Source organism: Falco rusticolus, chromosome 1 (assembly GCF_015220075.1).
Source record: "Falco rusticolus isolate bFalRus1 chromosome 1, bFalRus1.pri, whole genome shotgun sequence".
In the NCBI taxonomy this organism is placed as follows: Eukaryota; Metazoa; Chordata; class Aves; order Falconiformes; family Falconidae; genus Falco; species Falco rusticolus.
This window is the reverse complement of record NC_051187.1, coordinates 100,733,562-100,761,002: the sequence shown is the minus strand read 5'-3', so window position 1 is coordinate 100,761,002 and position 27,441 is coordinate 100,733,562. Positions and strand designations below refer to the sequence as shown.

Below are 27,441 nucleotides of genomic sequence, written 5' to 3'. Positions count from 1 at the left end.
ATTTCTAAGTAGCACCTAAAGAGGAACGCGGCCAGGCCCTGCCAGCAAAACCCCAGCCCCTAAAGGTTCCTGCTGCGCAGGCTTTATTTTCCTTTCCCTGACCCATTTGCACAGAGTTGTTAGTGATGGCCTGGCCTGCCTCCCTGTACACAGCAAACCAATAATAAATAGCAGGCAGCTGACACCCTGAGACACCTGCAGCACTCTGAACACTGCAGGATTGTTCATCCCACAGGCCTGCAGGGCCGGGTGCTGTGGGGAGGCTTCTCCTGGCTGGGCATCTGCCCGGACACACGCATCTGGGGGGAAAGTCAAGCAGGACAGGGCTGGGGCCCTGAAAGGTTTCTTGGCCAATTAACAGAAAATGTATCCTTTTTTTTTTTCTTCTTCTTTTTTTTTCCCAACAGAGGAAGAACAAGGATGACCAACATGTATACAGGAGCCCTCTGTGCAGCACTGCTCTTGTCTCGGGGGCAGGCTCCTCCATGGAAATCCAGTTGGTACAATATTTGGGCAGGCTTCACTGACTTTAAGGCAGACCCTTATTATTCTAGTTTCTCATGGCTCACTACTTATTTATTCATAAATTAGGTGTTTGCCAGGGAAAATACTTTGATGCCCTTCCGATGGAGCAGGTACAGGAGAGAGAGCTGAAAAGAAAAAACCCATCCCCAAACCCTTAAGTAATATTTATGGACTTTTGAAAGTTGAGATTCTGGAAAAAACAGGCTGCATTTCTTCTCGCATACTTTCCAGGCTGAAATCTTTTGCTAGTTTATGTAATGATTTATCTATCTAATAATTACACAGCTTTTATACATTTTAGCAAGATAAATAGAAAGCTATGTTTTCAGTGAATGAGCTAGAAAAGTGACTTGAATTTCTGTTTCTCTCTGCACATTCATTTCCTATGGCACCATGGGTGAGTGGCAAATCTGTCATTACTTTTGCAAACTTGGAGCTGATGGTATACTCAGCTACACTTGCAATAGCTTCTGCTGTCTGATGCACAACACATCCTTTAGCTCACAGGGAAGAGTTAATCAAAAAACCTAATAGGCGAGTTATAGATATCCCTGCTTTAGGAAATGCTTGAGCTGCAGGTCTATTCTTGGTCCCTTCAGGGACAGGAACAGATTTTGGTGGACTTTAATCTGCCTCTTTTCTGCATTTGTGACCCAAAGACAGAGCTTTCCCAGGATCAGACCACTGCCTTTTACCATCAGCCAGCAAATCCCTTTTAATAAGTGGTGTTTCACCTTCGTGCATCCTTGTTACGGGTAGACTGTAGAACTGGAGCTGGTAGCTTGATAGGATGCAATTATTGTTAGCGTACAGTTCTCTGGGTTTCTGTATAGACAGGGTACAGAAAAAGATAATTTCTCTGGTGTAAGTGAATGTGTCATGTGGCCAGGGTAGTCCTGATCCAGGAAAGATGCCTTTCCTGCCTTGTTCAGGCAGACTCAGCTATTACTATTCACTTACAAGCTGCAGACGTTGCCATCTGTGTCAAAAACAAGTAGCCCAGGGGCCCTTGCCAAACCTGTGGCTTGTGTGTAATGGGGTTATCTCAGCATCTCTGGCTCTTGCTGTGGCCTTTGATGGGCTCCTGCACAGCCTTGTCTCCTAGTAACAACATCTTTTCCTGCCCCGCAGACCCTTGCAGCACAGTGGGGGCTAGAGCAGTCCAGGCGAGTGGGTTTTACTGGCTGCTGTCGCTGTGTGCTCAAGGGGATTTCTGTCTGGGCTCCTTCAGGTACAGGAATAAGGACACTTACTCACATCCTCAAGAAAACTTGGAAGATACGAGTCAGCCTTTCTTCCAGTGATTCTTGAGTTGAGACTCACTCTTTCTGTTGGGGATGCTTGAGGTTTCGTGTCAAAGTTATTATGACAGAGCATCAGCTGTGAAGATGATTTGGAATATATGTGTGTGTGTGTATATGTATTTGTTGACACTCAAGAACCACTGACTTGCTACTGACAGTAAAATATGTGGCTATCAAACACACCCTGAGCTGATGTGTTTGAAGTGAAATGAGAGGAGAAGCTAGTGGTGCTTTTTTCCTTCTGGTTTGTTTCAGTGCTAGACTACTGTTGGCACTGAAATGCCAAAGAAAAAACCCACCACAAAAAAGGCATTTAGCTGAGGAAAACAAAACTGGTGAAAGTTTAATACAAGCAGAGCTCAAACAGAGCTCAGCATTGGGGCTAATAGTGAGAAATAGGTGAAACCATCTAGGTATTTCAGTAGGGACTCTACCTACAAAGTGGTTCTTTTTACCAAAATAAGTTTCAAGGATGCTATTTTAAAATAATGAAATAGAATGAAATGTCATGGAAGATTTTGATCGACAAAGGAGCCTCTTTGTGACGTTTTTTCTGTTCTTTAAAGTCTGTTTCTCTGTGCAAGGCCATCTGTGGCTGTAGCATTGGAGTAGGTACTCACTCAGCCTGCACTTTTTCCCCATCTCCCCTAACGGAGAGCTGCCATGGCCCCACATCCCCTAAATCCTGCATTCTGCCTCTCGGCTGGATGCCACTGAAAAATACGCTGGGGCTGGCAGAGGGATTTGGAAGAAGCAGACAGGAACTTGGTTTCTGTAGCAGGCATAAGGTGTCATCCTGAGCAGCTAGAAAACCCCTGGTTTTCATTTCGCCTCCTGTGGGATCACAGCAGCGTAGTCATACAGTGATATACAAGGTCCTGTTGTGGGGCTCAGAGAAGCTCCATGGAGTCGCACTTTCAGCCAGCATCTTTGTAGAGAATGTGGTTCAATAAGATTTTGTTCATTCGAGAGAGCGTAAACAGGCTGAGATGGCAGCTCCTCTGGGTGTTCTTCCCTCAGCTTTCTCTCTTCATGTGCTGTGTTATTTTTTGGTTTTGGCTTTGTGTTTCTGAATCTACTGAAAGGCTTGTAGTTCTTCAGCAGCTTTGAAGAAAAGCTTGCTTCCCAGAAAGATTTTGGGAAGCATCTGCAGTTATGTCTTTGTTGATAGGTCTTAACTGAAAAGCAGCCCTCCTCTCCCCAGTTCCACACTTAAATTCAGGTGGGGTGGGGGGATCCTGCACTGCCTTGTCTTTTTGGTTTGTTTGGGGTTTTTTTAAGCTTTTCTGTCTTGTTTCTTGTTGTTTTCCTCTTCTCCTCCCCACAGAAAACTGCCTTTATATTTCTGGTTTTTTCATCCTTATGTCTATTCATTCTGCCCAGAGCCTTACCTGCAGTAACACTCTTTCATCGACCCGGAGAGCGAATGCTCCTCTCTTTATCAGGGAAACATGCCTTGATCCACATTTGACGAACCCAAAGGCTGTGGCTACCTGCGCACTGCTAATGTTGACTTCTTATGTCTGAGAAGATTTTAGGTTCTGTATACATTTCTATTTTCAATAAGCTTCTTTATTTTAATGCTAACAGAATTAATCTAAACTCACGCTCTCAGCAGGCTGTTCTCAGCCAGAATACTGTTTTCAAACTGAGGCAACACTCTGTTTACATAGATAAGCAAATTCACAGTCCACAGAGCTTCTTCCAGTCGCAGCAGCTGCTGAACACTTAACAGTAAGGGACTGGGAAGCACATGTTTCACATACATAGCAAACATTTCTTCTTCTGAAGGGTAACCAGATTTATTTTTTTTTTCTCTGAAGAGTTGAAAGCTAGAACATCTGCCTCTTGGCCAGCCATCCTTTCCCACAAATGCTGCTTCCCAGGTTCAAAAAAGCTTGGTTAGGTTATTTGTGTGTATGTGTCTTGGTGCCTGTGTTTCTGAAATATGCCCAGAACCACACCAGGGGAGCAGAAGGAACTGTTAAAGAAGGCCAGCTCCATTGTGGACCTGCAACTCGCACCCCAGCTGCTGCTGCAGAGTGATACCACATGGCCAGCCCCGAGGACCATCGCCACAGGCAGCGCAGCAGCTGGGCTGTGCTTCCTCCGGCTGTCCTGTCGGGCAGTGCTGCTGTACTGGCCTGAGGCTGAAGTTCAGTGAGACAGGGTATCTACCCGTCTGCACAAAGGCTCTGCCACCTGAATAGCCAGGGGCTGCTCTCAGGGCATAAATATGAAGGTGCCTGGTTGGATGGATGAAGATAGTGGGCATTCACAGTTGACTTCTCAAAGAATTTGACCCCAGGGACAGAGAAACACGTTTTCCATGTCTTGGTTGCTTATTTAAATTATTGTAATAAATGGGCTTCTTTTCCTACATCCTCAGACTGCAAAGGTCTTTGGAAAAAGAGAAAAAAAAATGGTATAGGCTGTATGCAGCAGAGCTAGGGCTGAATTTAGACTTGAGCCGCCCAACAGATGAGAGCAGCCCCTCCCTCAATATCTTTCAAGGCCTTTGCCTTGAAAACAGCCCCTAAATGCTGCATCTGATGCTCTTTGCCTGGTACATAAATGTGCAGAATACAGGCAGTCGCTAAGGAAAGCCTGAAGCCCTTCACTATGGCAGTCTGCTGCTTATCCCTGTGAAAGCCACACCTTGCCTGACAACTGAGGTGGTGGGCCTTAACTAATAATTTTAGCAGCTGTGTGGTCTGCTCTCAGTGTTATTCCTGCAACACCAGCATGAGCTAGGTCCCTGTGAACCACAGAAGAGTTTTACCAATTGGTACAAGGTACAGCACATACTGCTTTATATTACAGCACAGTTTTTGTCTCTGTGTTTCTGCTGACTGAATAAAATATCCAAGAGTACTTCTGCATGCTCTGGTGTCCCAGGTTAGCACCAGGGAGTGCTCTCTGGGGCTGGAATCCCGCATTTAGGGGTTGGTGTATAGAGATGCTATCTAACTCCTAAGGTCAGAGCTTGAAGATACTTTAAGTAAGGAAAAAAACCCAAGGCAAACATAAATTTTATATTTGTGTTTGCATGTGTAAGTATTTCTTCTTTTTTTTCTTTAATTTTTTTTTAATTTGCACTTACCTTTAGACTATATCCTGCTTATTTTAGATAGATGAGAAGAAAGCAGACTAAAGGCTGCTGTGATCCTATTTACTCTGAGTCCTTGGTTCTTCTTCTTGTGGACAGTCATAAGTGGGTAAAAGATGTGTGTTCTCCAAAAGACCACTTGGCATTTTTGAGCATAGGAGAAGGAAACTGAAGTAATTTCAGACATATTACAAGTTTTAGAGATGTTTCAAAGTTAGCCTAAGTAAGAGAATGGTATTTCCAGATGGAAACATGGGAATGTGCACAGAGCACATTCTAGCCTTGCTTGAGCAGTGTTCAATCTTCCTACTAAAAGGACAATGTATTTCCTCTGTACCCCGCCCCTTTCACCCAAAATCAAATCATGCAGGAGGTAAATCCCAACCTGTAAGCCTATATTTTACGCTATTTTCACTTCCAGCTAACCAAAAGAACAGGTCAGCAATTTATTCCTACTTGTAGAGCAGAAATGGTAATAGCATGTGGTTTAAAGATACAGAGATGAGGTGCTTTCTCTGGCTACTGTTGCCCACTGGTATTTCTATTAGATGTAACGTGATCTGCAGGTGGCATATACTATGCAACAAAAATAAATTTCTACTCATTAAAAATATGTTTCAACTGGTAACATATTTTATGCCTGTCCCTTTCAGCCTGATTGTGCTTGTACCCCTGGGTCCCCACCTGTGACTTTGTCCACATGAAAAGAGCTTCCTCAGTGAATTAGTAACTGCCTCCTAAATATTGTCTGTCTTTACTTTCCCATCATCTACCTTCAGTTTGGCATGCTATTAAAGGGCTTGCATTACAAGAGTGTTTGACCAGGCAGCAAGGCTGGTCTCTTTATATTCCCATTTATATTCTCTCTCCTCAGCTAAACAGCACTTGAACATGCCTGCATTGCAATAATTTCAAAGAAAGCTGAATCATGGTGAGCTCCAGTTCATTTGTGGTCTCATAGGTCCCAGTCCAGCAGAGCCCTTGGATGAAGTTAAAAAACATCTGTAATTAGCATGTAGGATGTGCCCACAAACTGTGCTGAGGAGGTGCTGAAAGAAAAGCCTATCTTGAAATGTTTTCATTCAGAGTAGGAACGTCCTGCTGTAAGGATAGATGAAAAGCAAAGACTGTGGGAGAGCTAGATAATTGACACCCATACCTTTGAATCCCTGAAAAGTACCTGTTGTTTTTCCCATTCCCAGGGATATTAATTGGTCCTATAAATGATGTTAGCCCTTGCTGTATACTTTGCTAGCACAGAAAAAAGGTCTGAGCTCTGGAGAGCCTGTTTGCAGCATCACCTTATGAAGAAAAAGAAGACAGCCTTCCAGTATGTGGGAGTTATCACAAAATTGACGTCTTCCTCAGAAGGCTTATCTGCATCAATAGCTTTTCTTTCATAAGCAGCGTTACTCAGAATCATAGAATCATTTAGGTTGGAAAACATCTTTAAGACCATCAAGTCCAACCATTAACCCAGGACTGCCAAGTCCATCACTAGACCACATACTCAGCAGCAAATGAAAACTGCAGGTTGGACTAACACTGCGTTATGGTGATGAAGGGTAAATGCTCATACGGATTTCTCCAAGTGAAAAGTGGGGCACAGAGGAGTGGAGTGTTTGGCCAGGTCCCTTAGTTCCACCCTAGTGCTCTAACAAGAGAGAAATGATCCTTCAGGCATCAAGTTATTTCAAAGAGCCAAATTTAGCTTAAGGTGAGGAACATAATTCTTTGTTGTAATGTTAACGAAGTAGGAAAAAATGCAAACCAGTTTATCTCCAATCCAGCAAGTCTGGTCAGTTCTCGCCAGTGTAAGTGGAAGTGGGTCTTCTGTCTTTGATGAACATTGAACCTGTCTCATGATGCATGCATGTATACCCCAAATGATGGGCAAGTCCTGGCATTTAAGTGTCCGTGTTTAAGGTCATGCTGGCAATCAAAACCAGTTTTTGAAAACATAATCCAATACACGAAGTACCTTATATAGGAGGGAATCATTGGCAGGTGGAGTTTTTTGGGTCTTTTTCTTACAACTTCGAACTTCACAGATGGAACTAGGCCCCAACATAGACAGTATTTTCTCAGGTATTGTGGAAATTGTGCACAGAATTGCTTGTTTCCTTTAAAGATAAAGGTGGAATGCCTTTGTGGTTGCACAATCCTGCCTTTTAAGCAGATGATTTTAGTAGCTTTTGAAGCACAGCATGAAGAACATGCTACAAAACCCAGGAAAACCCAGTACCCAGATCAGTGCAGGTATGGGCCAGACTCCTACGCAGCCTAGTGCTAGCAAACTGTAAGCAGGAGGTAAATGTAGTATGTGCCTCTTCTAAAAACCTTTTATACTTCCTTAGCTGTATATAATGGCATTAATATATGTGAGAATTGAGTCTGCAGTGTTTACAAATGATGGCCAAAGGAAAGCTGTGTTTGTATTTTTCCTGATTGAACAGCTTTTCTGGCCTTCCTTTTTTACTTTCACAAATTTGGAGCATGACACAAAGATTGCACCCTTTTGTTTCATTCATTTGAATGAGTCTGATGAAACAGCCCTCAGGTTGCTATTCAAATCAGAAGTGCATGCAGGAGGCTGGAGTGGACCTTAGGGATTGATTGGATGTGTGCTGTCAACAAGAAGGCCCACCCAGTACATACAGTATTTCTCGATACATGGATTTCTAAGAAGCAATGCGTACTGTGGTGTACAATTTACAAAAGTTTTGTAGTTTAGGTTTGGTACAGAAAAATACCCCAAATACTATCCAAGGTAACTGAAACTCTAGTGTTGGGGGAAAAAAAATAACAAATCAAACACCTTGCTGCTTCAAGTACTGGAAGTACTCAGACGTTATCTTATTTCTGTGTTTGTTCCCATCTAACTGTCCTACTTCCAATGTTTCTAAATGATAGCATAGGATCTGATTTTGGGCTGGGTAAAGCCAGTGCAAATTTTACTTGATTTTGACAATGGGAGAAACACACTGGAATGCTCTGGTAGGGCAGCACATTAAAAGCAAACAGTGACGGCAATGATGTTGTGCAAATACTCCATGTAGTCGAGAAGATCAATATATGTCTGAATTAACTGGTTATTCACTGTGCTTTGATGTATTTCTTTAATCTAGTTTGAAATGTGACAGGTTGCTATTAGTCTTTTCCAAGGTTCACGTGCATACACTCCTGAAGAAAGTGCCCCCATACTTAGCATAGCCAAGTGCAGCTCCTTATACACGTTCTGCTTTTGCCTATAGGAGGCAGCAGCTGCGAATGGTTTTGGAATAATCAGAGCATTGGCATCGCACAATATTTGTCTACTGTAAAAATTACTGGAGGTGGAAGTGAGAAAGATATGCAGAGAAATGTAGGATCCTGCTGATCTTGAACTTTATTCACTGCCTCAGCCCCTTCACCATGGAGAGATTGATATTTGTATAAAAAAAATAAATGTAAATACATGGAGGCATTTACAGTTATCCCCTCCAAATACTACATCTCCCTTCACTGCAGGCTTAAACCTCCCTTTGTGCCACCTGTGAAGAGTTAGAGCTTTCTTCATATAACTTGCTTGAACTTGCATGTGTGGGATGTGCACTCGGTAAAATCCTAGCTGGTAAGAGGTGGCTCTCAAGTAGCTGTCCTCTCACCTGCTAACACTCTTCAGACCACTGGCCTTAAGCACAGCTGTCCCACTGCTTCCTCCGTCAGTACTGGAAGAAGCATAACATTTGACTTCAAGTCCAGCAGCCACGTTTTTGAGACGCATCTAAACTTCTGAAGAAAATATGTATTGTTTGTTCTCTTGGGTACGTCACAGTCCTTGAAGACAGCTAAGGCTTTTTGAATCCATTGGTTTGTGTCCCTGTTGCACATAGCTGAGGAACACAGCCTCGTATGCATTTCCTGACTGGCCAAATACAGGGTTCATCTCCAGCAGGGGAGATGAGTTCCCCACGGGGCTCTCAAAAGCATCAGTACCACCGTTTTTTTGTTGTGGGGATGTGCAGGCATTTATGGGCCAAATTTATGGCTGAAGCAATTAGGCACAACTCTGTGGCTTTTAGCAGACTTGCACCTCTGCATGCCAGTGCTGAAGGCAGCATTGGTGCTAGTATTTACTCCATTAAAGCTATGAGAACTCCTCCCTTGGTCCTTCATGACACCCCACTTCCATGTGCCTCTAGCATCTGACCAGAAGAGTGGGAAAAGAAACTCCATGGCTGGTCACTGTAGGTTCCTTCAAACTGAGCTGTTCTGTTCTAGTCTATTCTACTTTGCTGTAAATTGTAGTAATTAAAAGTAAATTTACTGCAGTTGTAAATAGGTTCAGTTGTTAGGCCCAAACTCTATATGTAAGCATACTTTTCAAAACCCATCTTAAATTAAAGCTTTTTCACCTTTTACCATATAAGTTCCTGAAAACACACAGGTGGATGTAAAGCACAGACTCTGTGCTTAATAGAATTTTTTGCGTTAGAGACAAATCAGAAGAGTAATGAAGAGACTTTTAGGAGAAATTTTTCCTGTTTTGGGTTTTAGGGTATTTCTGTTCTCTTTTTCAGTTACTTTTCAGTCAACAGCTTTATTGTTTTGGGAGGAAAGAGTGCAAATTTATACAAGTCTTTTCAGGGGTGAGAAGGGGGGACACAATTAAAAATTTTAGAATAACAGGAAGATTCAAGCTGATTCATAGTTAATGAATGAATGCTTATACGTGAGTAGAAATGAATCACGGATGAGGAAAGAACAGAAACGATGTTGGCAGATGAGAAGGATCAAAGGCCTTTAATTTTGAGGAGAAGGCCTCAAAAGTTTACCTTTAACATACAACATAGTTGTTTAGATGTTCTGGTTCCTCTCATGGAGTTTGTAAAGCAATTTTGATGGTAGTCTATGTTGACTTGTAGCTGATTTTAGGAGATTAATTTTCTAAGCAGAAGAGCCTTGAAGCCCTCTGTTTTACATTGCAAGAAATACTGTAACACCCGCCAGCTTTTTTAAATGATCGGATCATACTGCGCAAGCCAAGGCGTTCATTTAAAACTAGCTTTTTTGAAGAACAATAAATCCCTTTTTCAGATGCGTGACACACACCTGCTCTTGTATCTAAGTGTGGGTGCCGTGTACAGTTGCCTTTCTGTGTGCTGGGGATGTCATATTTTTATCATTACCTCATATCTGCCCTTACATGGTTCTCCAGACACATAAATCGGTGGTTCAAAATGGGGGGTGCTGGGGGTAGGGAGGAGACATCTATTTCAAGATTTTTTTATGTATTGCAGGAGATTCTTCTGGCTTTTTCATATCAATGTTGATGGTACAAAATTGCACAATGAGTAACACATGTTTTGATAAAATTAAATGTGAAATTGGAAAAAAAGGAAACATGTCTTGAGTATAACAAAGGCTTGCCAGATAAACCATTACACTCTAGAAATCTACTGCTATTAAAATAAAAAATGTTTTTTGAAGACTTTCCATGGGGTATTGTTTCCATTTCCCCCATATTCCAAAAAGACATAACATCTAATTTCAGTTGAGTAAAAACAAGCATGCGTACAGCTAACAATTAGCGTTATACCTCACCTACCTGGTAACCTCTATACTCAACGTTTAGTTTTTCTTAGGTGGATCCCAAGATGCAAGAATCCTTCAGTCTTGCAAGTCCACTCTCATCCTACCAGTTCTTTTTGCTTTTTGTGTTGTGGTAGCGTGTGAAAAAGAATTGCCTTCTCCTGACCTGTTCTCTGTTCAGTTGGAAAATAAAGCAAATGAAAGGTAAAGGAGCAGAGGAGGAATAGGGAGTGAATGGGGAAACAGGATTTCACAGTGACAAGTGGTATCAAAAGCCATCCCATCGGTGCCTTTGTCCGTGACGTGCATCTTGGCAGCATCAGAGATGTTCTTGCGAGTGTTGCAGCCCTAAGGCAGAAAGTAATCTCTTGCAGTTGGAACCGCTGCTGAATGTGTTGCTGTCCTCCAGGTGCCTCACTGCCACCTTCAATTTGGCTCTGACACATGGAGGTGCAGCAGCTCAGTGGGTAATACGTTCTCCTACTTGTAGCCACCTTGCTTTAGTCAGCTTTATTTCTAGGCACAGATTTTGATTGGCTGTTTTTTTGCTTGTATTTAAATTATCAGATTTTTGCTCTGGAACTCATTAGCTTTTAGGAATGAAACAGTACAGGAACTGGGAGATACAGTCTGGGAAAACCCTTCTAACGTGGCAGCGGGAAATGTGGGGAATACACAAAGGTATGTTGCATGACACCGCATTTATATTTACTTTTACTGCAGTGATGCCAAGCGTGTCTTAAATTATGGTGTATTACAACATATTCTTAAGTGTCTTAACTCCTAATGGAAGCATAGCCCAGGTGAAGTTGAAGACTTACCTACTCTCTAAATATGGTTTTATATGGAAATCTGTGCAAAAATGTGTGTTTCTATTCTTCATTTGTGGCTGCCTTTGTGTTTTCATGCCCGTCATCTTCATTTGTGACTGAAACACTCATCATCAGCAGGTATCTGCATACATTGAGTATGCACACAGACTGACAACAGGTGATTTTGAAGTCTACTTCAGTGGGAAGAAATGACTCTTCCCTTGGAACACTGATCTGAGGTATTTATCTTGGCTTTGTTTTCATTTATTTGCATTTAGGCAATATAAAGAGAAAGATTTAAATGTTTTTGAGTAGGAAGATAGCTTGTGAAAGTGTTTTTCACTGAAAGGCAAATGCCTGATTCAGAATTAGTTGTGGAGGATGTCTTTGAGAAGGGTCCCTGTGAGATTTTTTAGTTCAGAGCATAAAGGTTTATCAGGACATTACAACCATTGCCTGTCTCTGCATCACTCATTACCCTGACAAGTTTGTAAATAGTGACACACACGCTTTGATCTGTAAGAGCACGCTTCTGGAGATGCCACAGGCCATGTAGCTGCAGTCAGCAGCTGCTGGAACATCTCTAGCTTTGCCTGGTCTCCACAGAGTCCATGGGAGGATGCTTTGCTTTGGAAGTAGGCCACCCACAGAGGTCTTCTGGTGGCAAATAAGTTGGCGTGTTACCTGTGACTAATGAGAAACATTGTCAGTGAGCTTTTTCACTGAAGAATATATTTTTTCTTAAAATATACCCTGTGCCTGAGTGCCCAGAGACAAACGTATGAGAGATGTTTGTACACTTCTGTGGCCAAGTTGAAGAGGCTTGGTGCAGCAAAGCTGGCAGTCTGACTGAGCCCTGGGGCCGTGCTTAGCACTGAGGCAGTATGTGATATGGCAGACAGGTGCTGTTGGACATGGGGGAAGAGATGGTAAAAGTTTCCGTGGGCTGGTGTTGTGAATTGTTACTGGAGTCTCCTCTTCCCGTGCATCGGAAGGTAAGAACTGCCAATAACTAGCTGCAATGTCACGCGCAGTTCCTGCCTCCCGGTGGAAAGGTGTCCAGTACAAAGGAGTTAAGGCAATTTCTCCTTTTTCTGGGAGTGGTTTTCTGTAATGCAAATCACTGCAAATATTCTTCGGTCAAGCTCTGGTGTATGTTACAGAGCAAGAAAGCAGGAATGACTGTTGGAGGGGACAAGTGGGCTGGTGGAGGTTTTGTGTTATTCGCCCACGGGACAGCAGATGTCAGCAATGAGGCAGATACTGAAATCTCTCCGCACTACCTGAGATGGGAAGCAAAAATCCTGATTTTACGCTTTTAAATCGCGGGGATGAACAAACAGTTGCTGTTTATGACCGAATTAAGAACAGGAATAAACATGACATTGTGTCTGCTTTGCATATGATGTCCTTTCTACATAGTAGGATTTTATTAGTGACTCACAAATAAGCCTTTAAAAATTATTATTGTCATATCCAATACGAAATGTTACCATTGTATCCTGTAAGTGTGCTTAGTCCTGGTTATTCTGACTTGAACAAGTCTCATTTAATGTAAACTTCAACCTGGTTTTCCTTCCCTTGTGTCAAAACTAGGGTACAGTGCAAACTTCATGGACAGCTCAGTATGTTCATTCCTTCTAGCGGTAGAATACAGCTTCAGGTGATATTTAATTTAATCTTTTTGTTTAAAAAAGCAGGGGGGGAGGGAATAGAGCATTACATATATGTGGGGGTTTACAACTAGAATGTAACACATGTAAAACTGAATTTGAACTTTCCAGCTGAACAAAAAGGGCAATTAAGATAAATGTATGCAGTGCCAGGAAGGCTAATTTGTTTTATTTACATATAAATGTATGAATGTATGCACTGTAGTTAATCAGGTTCATATACATATATATATAAATATATATATATATGTAACAATATACCTATGTATACTGAAGTCTTAGTACATTGTACACTGGCTAAATAAAATACCTTCACTTTATGGTTAAATGATGTTGTTCGTGATGCATCGCATGTACAAACTGGCACCATCAAGTCACAAACATTCTTCAACCACATTTATGTATCCCGTGGTCCAATGGAGTAGTCAAGTGCCCCATTTTTCATCAGTTCAATTAGACTTCAGAGCAGTGCATTTCATTCCCACCATGTCTCTCCTGGTGAACATTGAGAATTTTATTGGAGAGGTGGACGGGTATGAAGAAGCCTAGGAATGCTTGGCTAGTCCCAGTACTGATTTGAAGATCTTTTTTGGCAGAGAACTTACTGTGTCCCTGAAAACCTTTTTATTGAGTAGATAAAAACATCCTGTCATCTGATTGGAGTCTTAAATTTTACCTTCACCTGCTGGATCCTGTATTTGTAGTTGCATGCCAGATTAAATACAGCTTTAGGATTAGCCAAATTGTAATTACATAGGCTGTCATCAAAACTGTTTTCAGCCATTCTTCAGTAATTTAAAAAGAATTTTCTTACGGATAATTGTACACCTAATGGTCATCCCTCATCCTGGCAGTGTTGTTCCTTTGCCTCTTTGTTTTCTACCCAGCTTCTTCGAAATGTGTCAAGAGTGCTGTTTGTGAACGGGGATAATTTGACTGTATGTGTAATCTTGTGCTTTTGGCTTTGAATCCCTTGTCAACCTCTGAATCTAAGTCTTTTCATCATGTTTTTCATCCCAGGATACTTATGTGTTTAGGCAGGTATAAAAATGTCTGACTATAGATGGCATATCTACTTCTCAGGCTGAAAGACTGGGTTGGTATTTCTGTCAAAAGTGGTTGTTCCTAGAAGTTGTTTTATCAGTTTAAGTTGTTCCAAAATGCTGCCTTCTTAAAGAACAAGTCATTTGGGGAAATTGTCTCACTCAGAGTTTTACATAGCCCTTGCTCTTGGTCATACTTACTCTAGTCACTTGGGACACTGTAAATCTTGGATTTTTCAGGAGAGGTTAGTATCTTTTGCAGAGCTATCAGATTATCTTTTAAAGATGGAAATCCATACTTTGCTGCAACGCATTTTTTCCTTAGCTGTCTGAGGCTGTCAGAAGATACTAAACTTGGTCTTAAGCACCCTCTGAATCAGATTCTTGTTCACAATACAAAGAAAAATACTGAACAATTAAGTTTATGTGATGTTCATACCTTAAATCTGGTGGGTAATATCAGAGGCTTTTGTATTTGATCTACGTGGTTCCTCTGAGTATTCTTGCCATTTTATTGCATTGCCCAGTTGAGGGAGCATTATTTATATGATATAATCCTCATTTGGTTCCAGTTTATTAAATGAAAGGAATGTGTTAGGCAGTCAGTTCTTAAGAGATCTGGAATCTGTGCTGTAATTGAATCCATTCCCTGTCAGCTAATTTATGTAATCTGATGAGAAACAAGTGTAATACAATTTGTTCAAAGAAAATGGAGAATGTTCACTCTATGGAACCATACCAAAAAGGTACTCTGGATGAGGCAGCATAGAAAAAGATGAAGTTTGGGCTCCCTTCTGTCTGATCAGCCGTACTTTGAGTGTCTCTCCTAGTGAAGGAGGATGAAATTAATGTCTTGTAGTAGAATTGGGCTATTTCAATTTCGTGTGAACTCCTGCCCTGGTTTTTCATTGGCTTTCTGTGGCAGCGTGCTAGATAAAGGTTTTTTGATACTGTACACGGTAGCGTTTCATTCTCACACTTGCCTTGTGGTTGCAGTGGTTTTATTTCTTCTTGCGAGTGTGCACATTTTTTTTGTAAAACAGAGCCAGGTAAGGAGCCATTTACTGTAGAACACAGGTCCTAGATTTTACCCTGAACTAATGGTTTGAAATCACTTACTTATCTCATCAACAGTGAAACTCATTTGGATTTGGCCCCAGCATGCATCAGTCTGAGCATGGGCGGTCCAGCATTCAGGGCTTTGTGGTGATGCACCTCATCTGCGATAGAAGTGCTTCATGATACACGGGTGCTTTCAGACACGACATGTTGTTCTTTGTTACTGCCAAGAACCAGCCCATCAGATTCTGCCCTTCTTCTCTTGTGCTTCAGCTGTGGTCTGTTTTGGCTGCAAGTGGGCGCAGCATTTGGCAGTCATTCATTAACTGGGGTTGGAATTCCCTCCCATTTTATTGTCAGGTATATTCTAAGATACCATCTGTTAATCTGTAAAAACCTGTAAGGCAAATCACGGCCAGCATTACATTCCCAGGTGTGGGGTGTGAGGTAACTTCTCCCTTCCCCACTGTATCCCATACCCTGCGGATTGCTGCTACGCCACTGACCCAAGTGAGAGCTGAGATGGAAGAAGTTGCATTTTCATGCTTTGTGGCACAGGCAGTCCCACTGGGGCCAGCAGAAGATGTGCAAAGAACTTTTCCACCCTCAAGGAGCAGGTGGCAGGAGCCAAACTGAACTCCAGCTGTGCCACAGCTGCACCCCCGGAGCAGGGAGGCAGCAGCGACCCATGTGCAGGGGTTGTGGTAATCCCAGAATGCAGCCTGAAGCCTCTGGAAACTTTCTCCCCAGCCAGGGCATGCTCTGTGGCTGCCTGTAAATTCAAGGATTACAGCAGCTAGAGGTAAGAGCAGGTCACCTACACCAGGCAGCATGAGCCCTGTACTTGATGACACCCATTACTGTGGTTCTTCTTCCAGCTTTCAGAGAGCAAGAAGTCGAATAGGTGTCCGAGGAAAACAGGCTGTGCTTGTTTCGGTGTTTTCTGTTTTGTTGATCAGGAGAAGGTTTTTTGCAAATACAACAGAAGGTTATCCTTGTGTTGAAAGATCCACCATTAGCTATTTCTCCAGTTGGTGTGTTTACTTCAGTTGGCTCTGAAAGGGAAACCCTTCAGTAACTTCCACTCTTGGTGTACATCTACAAACCCCGTTCATCATCTGTTTGGTGTGTCACTCTACCCCAGCTAATGCAAGAGAAATCAGCTTCTCAGTGGTGTTGAATGCCTGCAAATCAGAAGCTCATTACTGTCTCTAATGATCAGATGCTATGGATATAGACCACAAGTTAAGTCCAAACTTCATTTCAGGAAAAAGGTAAAAACATCTTCAGTTTATAAAACATGTGATCTCTAATCTTGGAGAGGATTAGGCAGGCTCCACCCCCTGATTTGCAGGGATTACCATAATGCTAGTAATATTGCAGTGTGAAGGTATTCAGGGTTGAGAAAAAAGTACATCTCAGCATTCCATTTTCATAATTCAGAAATTCAGCATCCCAATTTCATAATGGCTTTTCCACAACTGACAGAGTAAACTTCATTGGATCTCTTAGAAAAGCGATACCAATTTTAAGCAGTTTGATGGGGGCAATACTTTTTATAGTTTTATAGTTCACAAAAACTAGATGCTTTTTTTTTTTTTTCAGTTGTTTGTCATAATACTTACTGTTTACAAAGCCATCTGGGTCTTTGCTTACCACTGTGTTCTGTTTGTTGACCGATATCCCAACAATACCAAACCAGTTCCTTCTGAGGCTTTGGGGGAATGGGTGGCAAATGATGTGAAATGAGGGAGCCCAGATGAGAACAAAGCTGGTGTCACTCCAGGCGTGTCAGCTGAAGACCACCTCCAGCTGTGCGGAGAAGCGTCCTCCTCACTCTTTATCTGTGACTCCAGAGTCCTTTCCTTCTATAATGCTGTTTGTCATGTATGAGACTTAGTGTGTTAACTCACAGGTAGTCTGGCCTGATTTCTGAAGATTTTCAGTACCTGTGCTATTGTTGCTTTCAGTAGTATTTATGGCTTAGTCAGTCACCCATTAGGTTCCTACTTATGCATGTTGCTATCTCACGTTTGGCATCCAGGGTTTTGGCCACTGTGTCGGTGGGAGGAGTGGTTGTGCAGAAGTCCTGCAGACAACTCTTAACCACCCCTTATGTATGCAAGGTGACGGACAGCAAGTAGCAGATGAACATGTAGATAGAGAGTACGTTCAGACTTGATGTTTGCATGTGTGAAAAGAAAATTCCATTGCTGCCAACTCAGTAAATGTTTAATTTGGAGATGTATGCTTCCGCATCTGGCTTATATTTAAATACAGCAAATACTACTTTTCACCTTTAATTTTTTTCTTTCTTTTCAATTCAAACTTCAATCTCGTAAGAAAGATAAAGTCTTTTAAGGGGAAAGATTGGCTTTTCTCAGCTTTGAACAAACTAACTATACACTTGAAAAAGACAACTGGAAACTACAAATCACTAAATTCTTAGGAGAGAAAAAATTGTAATGTAGGGGGAAGGCTACCTTGCCCTCCTTGTCAGTGCAGCCATATTATCACTGGAAAGAAAAGAACAGTAGGAAAAACCTCTCAAAAAAAACCAGAAAAAGGGCAAGTGCTTATCCAGAATGTGATTTGTGTCAAAGTTTCTGTGTGGAGTTTGAGAATCAGAAATTATTCGTGGCTGTTTACGCATGAACACAGTGTTATGGTGCACAGACAGATGTGTAAGGCAACAGAAACTAAACACAGTTGTTCTTTCTCCTCTTGCTGATTCCCTGCAAATAAAGGGAACAATTTTGCAGTACTTACCTGTGCATTCCCTCATTCCAAGGGAGCTCTTCAGGCCTCGAGATCAAATCCTTTATATCTTGCCTCACCAGATAACTGTGTATCTTCCCACCAGCCTCAGTTGTCTCTTAATGTGGACCAGAAATAATACTGAATTATTCTTGACACTGTTGACAATAGATATGTGCTGGTACTGTTGGGCTGGTTTCTATCGAGCTCTTCTAAATCGTCCTGTTGTTTGCATAAGATCTGCTGGTCAATGTGCCAAAACCCAGCCACACCTCACCCATGGAGAATGTGCCTAACGCTCTCAATTTGCCTTTTTAAAGACCCCTTTAGGGTGGCCACCAGAATGGGCTTCCTGGCAGGGCTGCAGTGTAATTAATGATATCAGAAACAATAACAGCTAATGGGTGAGGTCACAAACAAGGGACCTAATTAGGCATTCACTTAACTACTTCCATATTTAGAGAAACACTTGAAGTGTGTATTTGCATGCTTTTCCAAGCAAGAAAACTGAATAAGGACAGTAGATTGGGGTTTCAATAATGAAATGCATTTGCACATGAATTGTTAAGAAGCACGTAAGTTAAAATGTGATGCACCGTGATTAGCTGCATTGTTTATTTAAAATCTACGTTAGCAAGAATAAGTGTGTGAAGTGCAGAGGGAGAGGAGTTGAGGCAGCACTGAGCCCAGCACAGCGTGTCACGCACCTCAGGCAGCAGGCCTGGCCAGCACCGTGCAGCCTGGACACATCTGCCCTGACATGGCAAGCGCACCTTCCGTTTGCCTTGTGGGGTTGATCTGAGTATTGCTCGTTAGCAGTGGACGTCAAAGGGATGTTTATAATGTAGCTACAGCATCCCACAGCTTTGCGAGTACTTTTCTGGAAACTTTGTGCTTTTGGTTTGTTGTCTGGATGTATAAACGTCAGCCAGAGCACTGTGTGGTGATCCTGAGGCAGCATGTGATTTCTGCTGCATACGGGTGTCTGAGAAACTGCTTTTTCCTTCTAGTTAGACCAGGAAATAGCTGTGGCTGATGTCGGTATGTCCAGATTTTTTAATGGATGGTTGTATGGAATAACTAGTACTTTCTTCAGTTGCCAGCTATATCCTAGTGAAAATGATGGCAAAATTCTCCTGCGATGCATTGATAAGTGATGGTATTGTTGGGGTTTTTTTTACAAACAAATGACAAACATTTGGTTGTCAGCTGCTATAGGTAAAGCTGTGCATTTGTGGCAGACAGTGTTAAAGTTTAACTGATGAATCACTTCATCTTTCCATGAACAGAATTTCTCCCTAATGCTCAGCAGGGTGAAGCCCTAGCTGCCATGATAGATAGCCCATACCTGCACCTGGCCTACGAGACCAGAGGTTGTTTCTTGACGATTAACTCCCAGGAACCAGAATTAATACTGAGGGAGGGGTCTGTTGAAGGATCTGTTTTAACTCCTTGGAAAAACTTTGCCCTAAAACTTTTAAAACTGTTATTTGGGAAAGACCTAGTATCTTTAAAATGTTCAGGAGGTGGGAAGGAGCAGGGAGAGGCAGAGAACAACCCCTAATGAGCTCAGGATAACTCAGTGATTACTGGCTTTTGTGGCTGCATTTTTAAAGCTCTCCTGTCTAAGCTATGTCAATAATTAAAGATCCAATGAAGGATGGGTAAGCAATATTTCCCACATCCTTGGTGAGGTCTGGGCGATCAGAGTCTTGAAATAAACATTCGGTTGAAAAATTCCTCAGTACCCTGAACTGAATCTGTTTATCTTCTGTGCTGCTGCAGAGGTCTGCAAGTAATTTGATAATGTACAAAAAAGTTCTTGTTCAGTATCATTGTGTCTTCCCTTATTTTGGGGTTATTGTGATGCCACATATTTGTCTTTTCTGCTGCATGATGCCAATTAGTATTTCTTTGTATGGAAATATCTTATGCTTCCAACCATTTCACTGCTCAGCCTAAGATTTCATCAGTGAAAAGTAAGTATTTACATAAAAATCAACAGTATTTTATAAGATCTTCCTTTCTGGCCACAATAGTCATGTCAAAGATACTTTATCAAAACCAAGTTAATGTAATTGCAGTAATTTTCAGGTGCTTTTTTTTAAAAAAAGGAGGGGGGGCACAATCTTGTTTTGTTTGTTGGCACTACAGAGTTCATACTTATGTTTGTGAAAATCTTTATATGATACACAATAGTGATTTTATTTTCACAATATCCTGAAGGCACCCATGCTTATGGGGAGCAGATGGAATTCTGGTTTGTGAGTCAGTAAGCCTTCAGGAGAAAGCCTGAGGGTTGCATTTCAGCCTCATCTACTTCAAGACAGGGCAGATTGCTTAATGCCAGCAGGGGGTATGCCAAGTAGGAGTATTGTGTCTCAGATGTAAAATACTGTCAATGTTTAAAAGTGTGTCATGTCCTGTTTGACATGGGTTTTTTCCCCTCCCTGTCATCCAGCACTTACCTCCCTTCTCTTCCTTCATGAAATAAGTGTATGACTTTCTTTTCCTTGTCTTTAGTTTTTTTTGAAATCTTTTCCCAGTTTTCTTGGTCTCTGAATTTCCTTAATTCCCCTTGCCTCATTTTCTCCTCACTCACAGATGCTTACAGAGGGCTCACAGAATTGGACATTCCTCTGGGAAGCTTCATAACATTTCTTTGCGTCTGTGTTTTTCATGGAAACGGGACTGTCTCACAGTCAAAGCCACAGCATGTACTCTCTGTTGCCGGACTGTGCTGTGACAGTGCAGTGACACAGCTCTCGCCTGGGAGTGCCAAGGTGTCATTTTGGCAGTGTCGGAGCAGCCCTCCCTGGTTTCAGAACTTGCAGCTTGGGCTGCAGTGACCACTCAGCACGACTCCTGGAGCTTTTTATTTTCCCTTTTATCCCAGGCTTAATGGTTGAGTGGCAGGGAGTTCCCATGCTTTTCCAAGTGAGCCCAGTGGGGCTTGTTCAGTGCAATCCAAGTCTCACAACCCCAGTAAATTCTTCTGGTGCTTTTCCAGGGGCTGAAGTATGAGACCAATTTAAGGAAATAATGTAATGCACTGCAGTAGTAAAGATACCATACATCCGCATGTGATGACAACTTAACTGCAGGTACTCTGTGGGTCCCACAGGTTATTTTTATTATGTCTCTGAAAACAACCACAAGCTAGGAAAGTGACTTAATTCCTTGCACTGATGAGGCATTTTTAGAGGGTATGCTGTTCCTCTGCTCTGAGTTTTAAATAGGCTATCCCCCCTCCTGCTGGCCCCCTTTCTTGATTAATGCCTGGAGACTATGGATTTAGAATGACATTCCAGGCTGATCTAGTAACAAGGTTTGGATGTGAAAGCTGCGCGTGTCGAGCCAAGCTGGAGTCCTTGCTATGCCAGAAATGCATTGTTTCAGCACTCTGTCTGGGCAGTGCACCTGCACATATGTGCTTGAGCTGCCACCAAGGAAACCTTCCTGTGATTCTGCTTCTGATTGCATCCCTGGATCAAAATGTTCTCTGTAGCAACATGGTATCTGGCTGGCTCCCTCTCCTGCGCTGGTAATACCCTGAGGTTTGTGGAATACTGATACCACACTCTCCAAGATGTTCAAAAGCTCACACAAACATTTGGTAATACGGATTTATTGCCTCCTGCGCACAGGCAGATCGCACATGTTGTAACCACACTGAAAACATTTCCTGAAGAACAGCAGGAGAAAGGGTAGAAGAAGCATGGGCTAGCATTTAAGGTGGGGAAGGAAAGGTCATTCTTCTGTTCTTCATGTTCTTTGAAGCAAATGGTACCGTTTAAAGCACTTACTAGAATTAGTGAGGTAAGGAGACACACCATTTTTTTTCCAATGGAACATTTAAATTATTTCTCATATCATGTAATCCTACATATATCATACAATGTTACAACATATAATCCTAACCTTTCAGCTGTAAACTGATACAGAAGTCAGAATTTTCACATTTGACACTTTTAATGAAAACCCCACAACTGATGAATCAGACCTCTCACATCTACTAAAATAAACAAGGAAGCAGAAAATGTTTTGATAATAGAGGTCCTATTATTTGTTTAAATAAAGCTACACTGAACACCAAAGCTGGGATAAGGAATGGGAGTGCTAGCTCTGATCTGTACATTCCTCTGTGGCTTCAGCCCTACGTGTCTGAGAGGAAGAGTTGCAGTCTCCATTGGAGAATGTGATATTTGTCTCTCTGGCGTTGCATCAAATGACCCTGTACATGCAGACAGAGAAGGGTGGGAAAGGCATTTTGGTGGAGGCTGTTTGCTGTGGAAGCTCCTTCCCTCATCCGCAGGGCAGAGGAACAGTGATGGCCCTTGGCTTCCAGTTGTGCCAGCAGCGGGGTCACAGTGAAAGCTTGGAGCTGTTGTGGGCCATGATTTGCCAGGGTGTCTGCAGTTTTGCCAGAGTATGTTTGCATATGTTTAATAGATGGGTGTTCATAGACTTCCTTCTTTAATTTTACAGTAATTTTCCACTATGTTCACTGTTCCACTTAAACACTGATACATGCCTGCAAGTACCTCTTGATATATGTGTTTCTTGCAAAATTATAACTTTACATAAAATACTGAAGTATAATACAAATGATGTTGTGTTCTGCTCTAGTGAAATTTTGTCCTGAAGAAGACAGGTGATAGGTTTTAAAACAAATGTATAGGAGGCAGAAGTTGTGGTAGCATGTAGGTGTAGTTGGATGCATAGGAACTGGTAAGATTTCTCAACTTTTGGCTGAGAATATCCCTTTTTCTTACTGTTGGACATGGCAATATTCTGTTCTATATATGACACACACATCATATTTCCAGTACTCTAAAACATTCAACTACATTAAGCAGATGTGGAAAAACAATGATTACATAGGTTATAAATCTTAATGTTTGAGAGTTCAGCTTAAAACATTAGGGAGGGGAACAGCTTATCTATGTTTTTTAATTTAAAACTGCTAGAGAGTTATTAATCTGCTTGAAGTCAATTTTTCCCGTTGTTAAACCATTGTGCCATTCCAGTGTTTTGGGAAGCAATGAATCTTCATTTTTTTCTTGTGTACACCCCATAAGCACTGTCTTCAAAGAGATAGGTTTCTTGAAAACTTTTTTTGTAATTGTTTTGCTAAGTTCTGGCCTCTGTCATTTGTCCATTGTGGTTTGTAACACTGCTGTCTGTGCTGCCTGGTAGGCGGATGTTCCCCATCACTGTCACATCTTTGCTTTTCCCCCCTGTCACTTTGATCCCTTTCTGTGTTAGATGACAATTGTTTTTTCTTGCAGTCTTACAATTGTTGTTACCTACATGGCAATTAAAGTCAGAGTAATCTTACTGTAGCTGTCAAGGAACTTTATGGATATGGTCTTTTGCAAAGCATGTAAAAGACACCGCTGTCTCTGTTGTTACTCTGTGAAATGCTGCATATACTGAAATGAGAGTTGTTCTTACATTGCTTCTAAATGAGAGATAACTTCCTAGGATTTGCAGATGATGATTCTGAATATCCTTCTTTCAAAAAGAAGCAGCGGCTTTGGCCTAACATGGAGCTTTTGCATTCACCTCTCTGGAACAGGGTGTTATTCATGTGTAATGTGCAGATATGTAAAAGGCACATGCGGCTGCTCTCACTGGAGCTTTGTCCCAGTCCTCCCCCTTGACTCCAGTGGGACTAAATTTACAGCTTCAACAGGAGCCATGGCAGTGGTATTGGACTTTGCGGGTTTTGAAGCAGATCACAAAATCTATTTGTTCGATATTATTTGTGATAATCTTCTCATGTTATGTCTTGGGGTGAATATCTCAAAGAAAAGATGGCAATTTTAGGGCTTGCAGACTGATACACTCTGTGAGGAAGTTAGTGAAATTAAGCTGTGTAAGATTCTGAAAGTCAGCAAAGTCACTCAGTAAACTCCAGTTAAAACAGTCAGACTGGGGCCTCTCAGCCATAGTGCCACTGTTCCTCTTTTTGGATGGGACATTTTAAGTAGTTTCACATTTTGGTGTTACAATACTCTTGATGCTACATATTCATACATTTTGGTGAAGATATATGCAGAAAGAGTAAAATGCACTCCCTGTTGTGGTCTGTGAGTAGCAAGCAGAAGTCAGTGTAAGCTAGAAAAAAATTGCTCCTGAGCTGTAGCTTGCTGAGGATGTTGTTGCAGTTGTTCTTTATTTATAGCATGCAGTCATATCCTCTTTACATCTGCATATTGAAGATGAACAGGGAGAGTGATTTCCTTAAAAACTGTATTGCTGACTTAGTTTATTCAATAGGTTTGCTCTTTGTAAGGCTATAGATTATGCAGCCATTGAAACTGCCATATTAAGTGTGCACCTTCTGGATATCTGATTCTTTGAATCATACAGAAGGTGTAATGTTCACCTTGTCAGCTGTTTATCTAAACAGTCTTTTATGGAATAGTTGTAGTAACTGCAGTCCCAGTAGTCCTACATATCAGTTTATCCTGTTTTGAAGAGATTCAGTCATTCTGCATAAGGACATAAGGACATGTACTTTCTTTGGTTGCTTCCTGTGATGCAAATAACCTCTGGTCGTTTGCAGCTGGTGTGAGTAACAGTTACCATGGCCAACTCACTCTCTTCGTGCCACTTTATCAGCATCCTCTCTCCGTCACATCAGATCCGTGATCTATGTCCTGACCTTCAAAACCCAGCAAATGCTTTCAAGCCGCTTGTCCCGTGTCCTCATGTATGCAGCACCCCTTTAACCATGTGAAGTTCTCCTTCTACTTCTGTCTCTTTTTCCTGCTTTTCCTACTGTCTACTGTTAGTATGTACAACCTCTTCCGGTTCATACAGCCTCTTCCTGGAACATTTTTTCTGACCCAAGCATGTGCAGAGTTTTCAGTGCAGTGTGTAGCCCTGTTGTATTCAGTGTGTTTCATGTGGTTTGAGGAACTGGGGCCTCCATCCCTTATATCCCTCCAGATTTTGAAGAGGTTCTGGTTATAGACTGTTTCTCCTTTTCATGTACAAGTAGGTGACAGTTTGACTATCTAGTTATACATGTGTGTGTCACATACATAAGCTTTGCAGTCTGATTACAAGCTCTGAATCTATTTTAGAGACAAGGAATGTGAATACCTTGTATGACATTTTGCTTCATTAATATCACAGCTCTGCTGCCTTGTTTGGATTGAAATAGAAAAGTTGTCTGCTTGATTCCCTGTCATCTCTTTGCTCTGTTGCTAAACATCCATTTAAATTAGGCATGTCAGTCTCCCACATGGATAGTAAGTTTGCACTGTGAAAGCATTAAAAGAGTCCAGTCTGTTTTCAGTCGTTACATTGATTTGAGCCATTGAATCTATACATTGCTGTGCATCACATGGATAGTTGAAATGTGTGTAGTGGTGGCTTGTATCAGTTTTTTAGCAGAAAAGAGGACAGGCACTGCCTTTTCCTGTTTCGAACATTCAACCGTAAGAAAATAATGCATCGTACCAAGGCTGGTGTTTGCAAGATGCACTGTCTGAAGTTAAACCTACTGCTTTTTAAGGAACTAAGTAAGTTAGTTTTTAAGATTTTGTTTTTACACTAACAGCTGTCAGTAGTTCTCCCCAGACTTAGCAGTCTCCTGGGTGCTCTGGTCCCACCAAATTGCAGCAAAACAAATCTTTTTTTCTCAACTAGTATTGGCAAGCTGGAAACTGCAAAGCCCATTTTGCAGCAGTTTTTCCATCCTGAACCTGGAGTTTGTAATCCAGACGTTTTCTGAGGGTGTGTTTTACAACAGCCCTTCAGATCTAATAAGCTTAGGAGTGACCATTTTCTTCAAGGCAGGGTAGTCCTTTCCTGAAAAGCTGGCATTTTTGCTGCTTGAAGGGAAGTTAAGTTACTCAAGATGGAAACTCCTGATGCACTCTCATCACTCCTGTTCCTGTGTGTTTAAAAGCTGGGGTCACTGTTATATATATATATATATATATATATATATAATCCTGAGCATATTGCAGAAAGGTGGGGGGTGGCAGGAAGGAGTTGTGGAGCCATATTTTGAAAATGTGCCTAAATATTTAAGATTTGTCTTCTAAATGTTTGTGTAGTTGACAAAGTTTGGAGGATATGAGACTTGTTATGCAACAGCTTGCAGAAAGCATCAAGGCAGGCCAGTGCCCCACCTCCACAGTGCCGGAGATCTGGCAACTTCACAGTCTTCTGGACTAAGGTGCAAGAGGAACTGAGTTCTCAGGGTCTGAGATTTTCCACATACCATTTTCCAGTTCCAGTGGGAAAGATGCATCTAAATGTCCCCAAGTTGCTTGGAAATTGCAGCCTTATTCATTCAGCAGGCTGGTTGCTCTGAGGATTCCCTCAATGCCCAAGCCATTAGGATTTCAAAGGATTTGCATTAGTCAGGTCTGGGAAGGGGTAGGAAAGAATCCTTTCCATGCCTTGAAGGTTAGCTGTCTCCCCTGGCTTTACCTCAAACCACTGAAGTAAAATACTAGGAAAAAGAAGTGTTCATTTTTCATTAAATTATTTTTCAGCAGTTCAGCTGATAATTAGAAGTTTTAGCACATGGTTTTATAGAGGAATTCTTTCTGGACTCAACTCTTTGCCTAAGGAGATTACAGTTTGAAAGGAAGAAAGACCCCTGGAAAGAAACCACAGGAAGAAAGACAGATACATGCATACGTTAAGCATGCTTGGAATACATACCTTCAGAAAATTCATCATTTCATCTCAGATGCATAATCAAACTTTGATCAAGAGGCTAATTTATTTATGGATGTTAACCCTAGTTCCTTCAGGAGGGAAGGTGTTGGAGAAGCTGGCCCAGCTCCACAAATACACATATCCAAATTGATATGCAATGATACTTTGACATTTCCTTTACTAGCTCGCCTACCTGTCTAGCTGCCGTTTTGTTCCTCCCGGTCTCTTCCTGCTCATCATGTCTAACTATGGCAGAACCAACAAAGCACCTAAGTGTTGTTTTTGGTGCAGCTTTGGCACACATCTGAAGGTCATGTTTTTAAGTGTAAGAGGTGTAGGCAGGTGTCAGGGGGATTTTGAAACCCCCACGGAAGCTCCCTGCAATGCCGCCCGCCTACTACAAGAAATTGTAAAGAAATTTCAAGCTTTGGAAATATGTCTTGGCACTTACCTGCATCTTTGGCACCTGAAGCAATGAGCTGAATGATAGTGGAGAGTTGCAGTTGTTCATCATACTCTGGCTTTTCGTTAGTGTAAGAGGAAAGCTAGCATGTGAACCTATGTGACAAACGCACAAATGTTCTGCTGCGATGTCTTTCTTCAATTCTAGGTTGGCCTTTGCTAGGAATTCCCCTCAGATAATCAGATAATAAATCTTTCCCTAAGATTTGATTCTTTTCCGAGGAAGATTCAGTGATCTTCTCTCCCATCTCATTACTGATCATTATATATTCCTTTGTCTGCTGTGGTGATGAACTGATTTCAGTAAATGTGTAGTGAATGAACTAGAGGTCCCCTGTTCTCCCAAGACCATTGTTCAGAACCTTAGCTGGCCACAGCACTTGGTGTGGAACAGGGACAGAGTGACCGCTTTGTGCACATTTTTGTTGATAG

The 27,441-nt window shown here is 41.8% G+C and overlaps 1 protein-coding gene across 1 annotated transcript in view; it reads left to right on the top strand.

The window, feature by feature from the left end:
- Positions 1-27,441, top strand: part of CFAP299 (cilia and flagella associated protein 299) — a 223,832-nt gene that overhangs the window by 182,110 nt on the left and 14,281 nt on the right. The window contains 1 exon segment of the mRNA XM_037398473.1: positions 11,422-11,563. Coding sequence (XP_037254370.1) covers positions 11,422-11,563 — 142 coding nt within the window.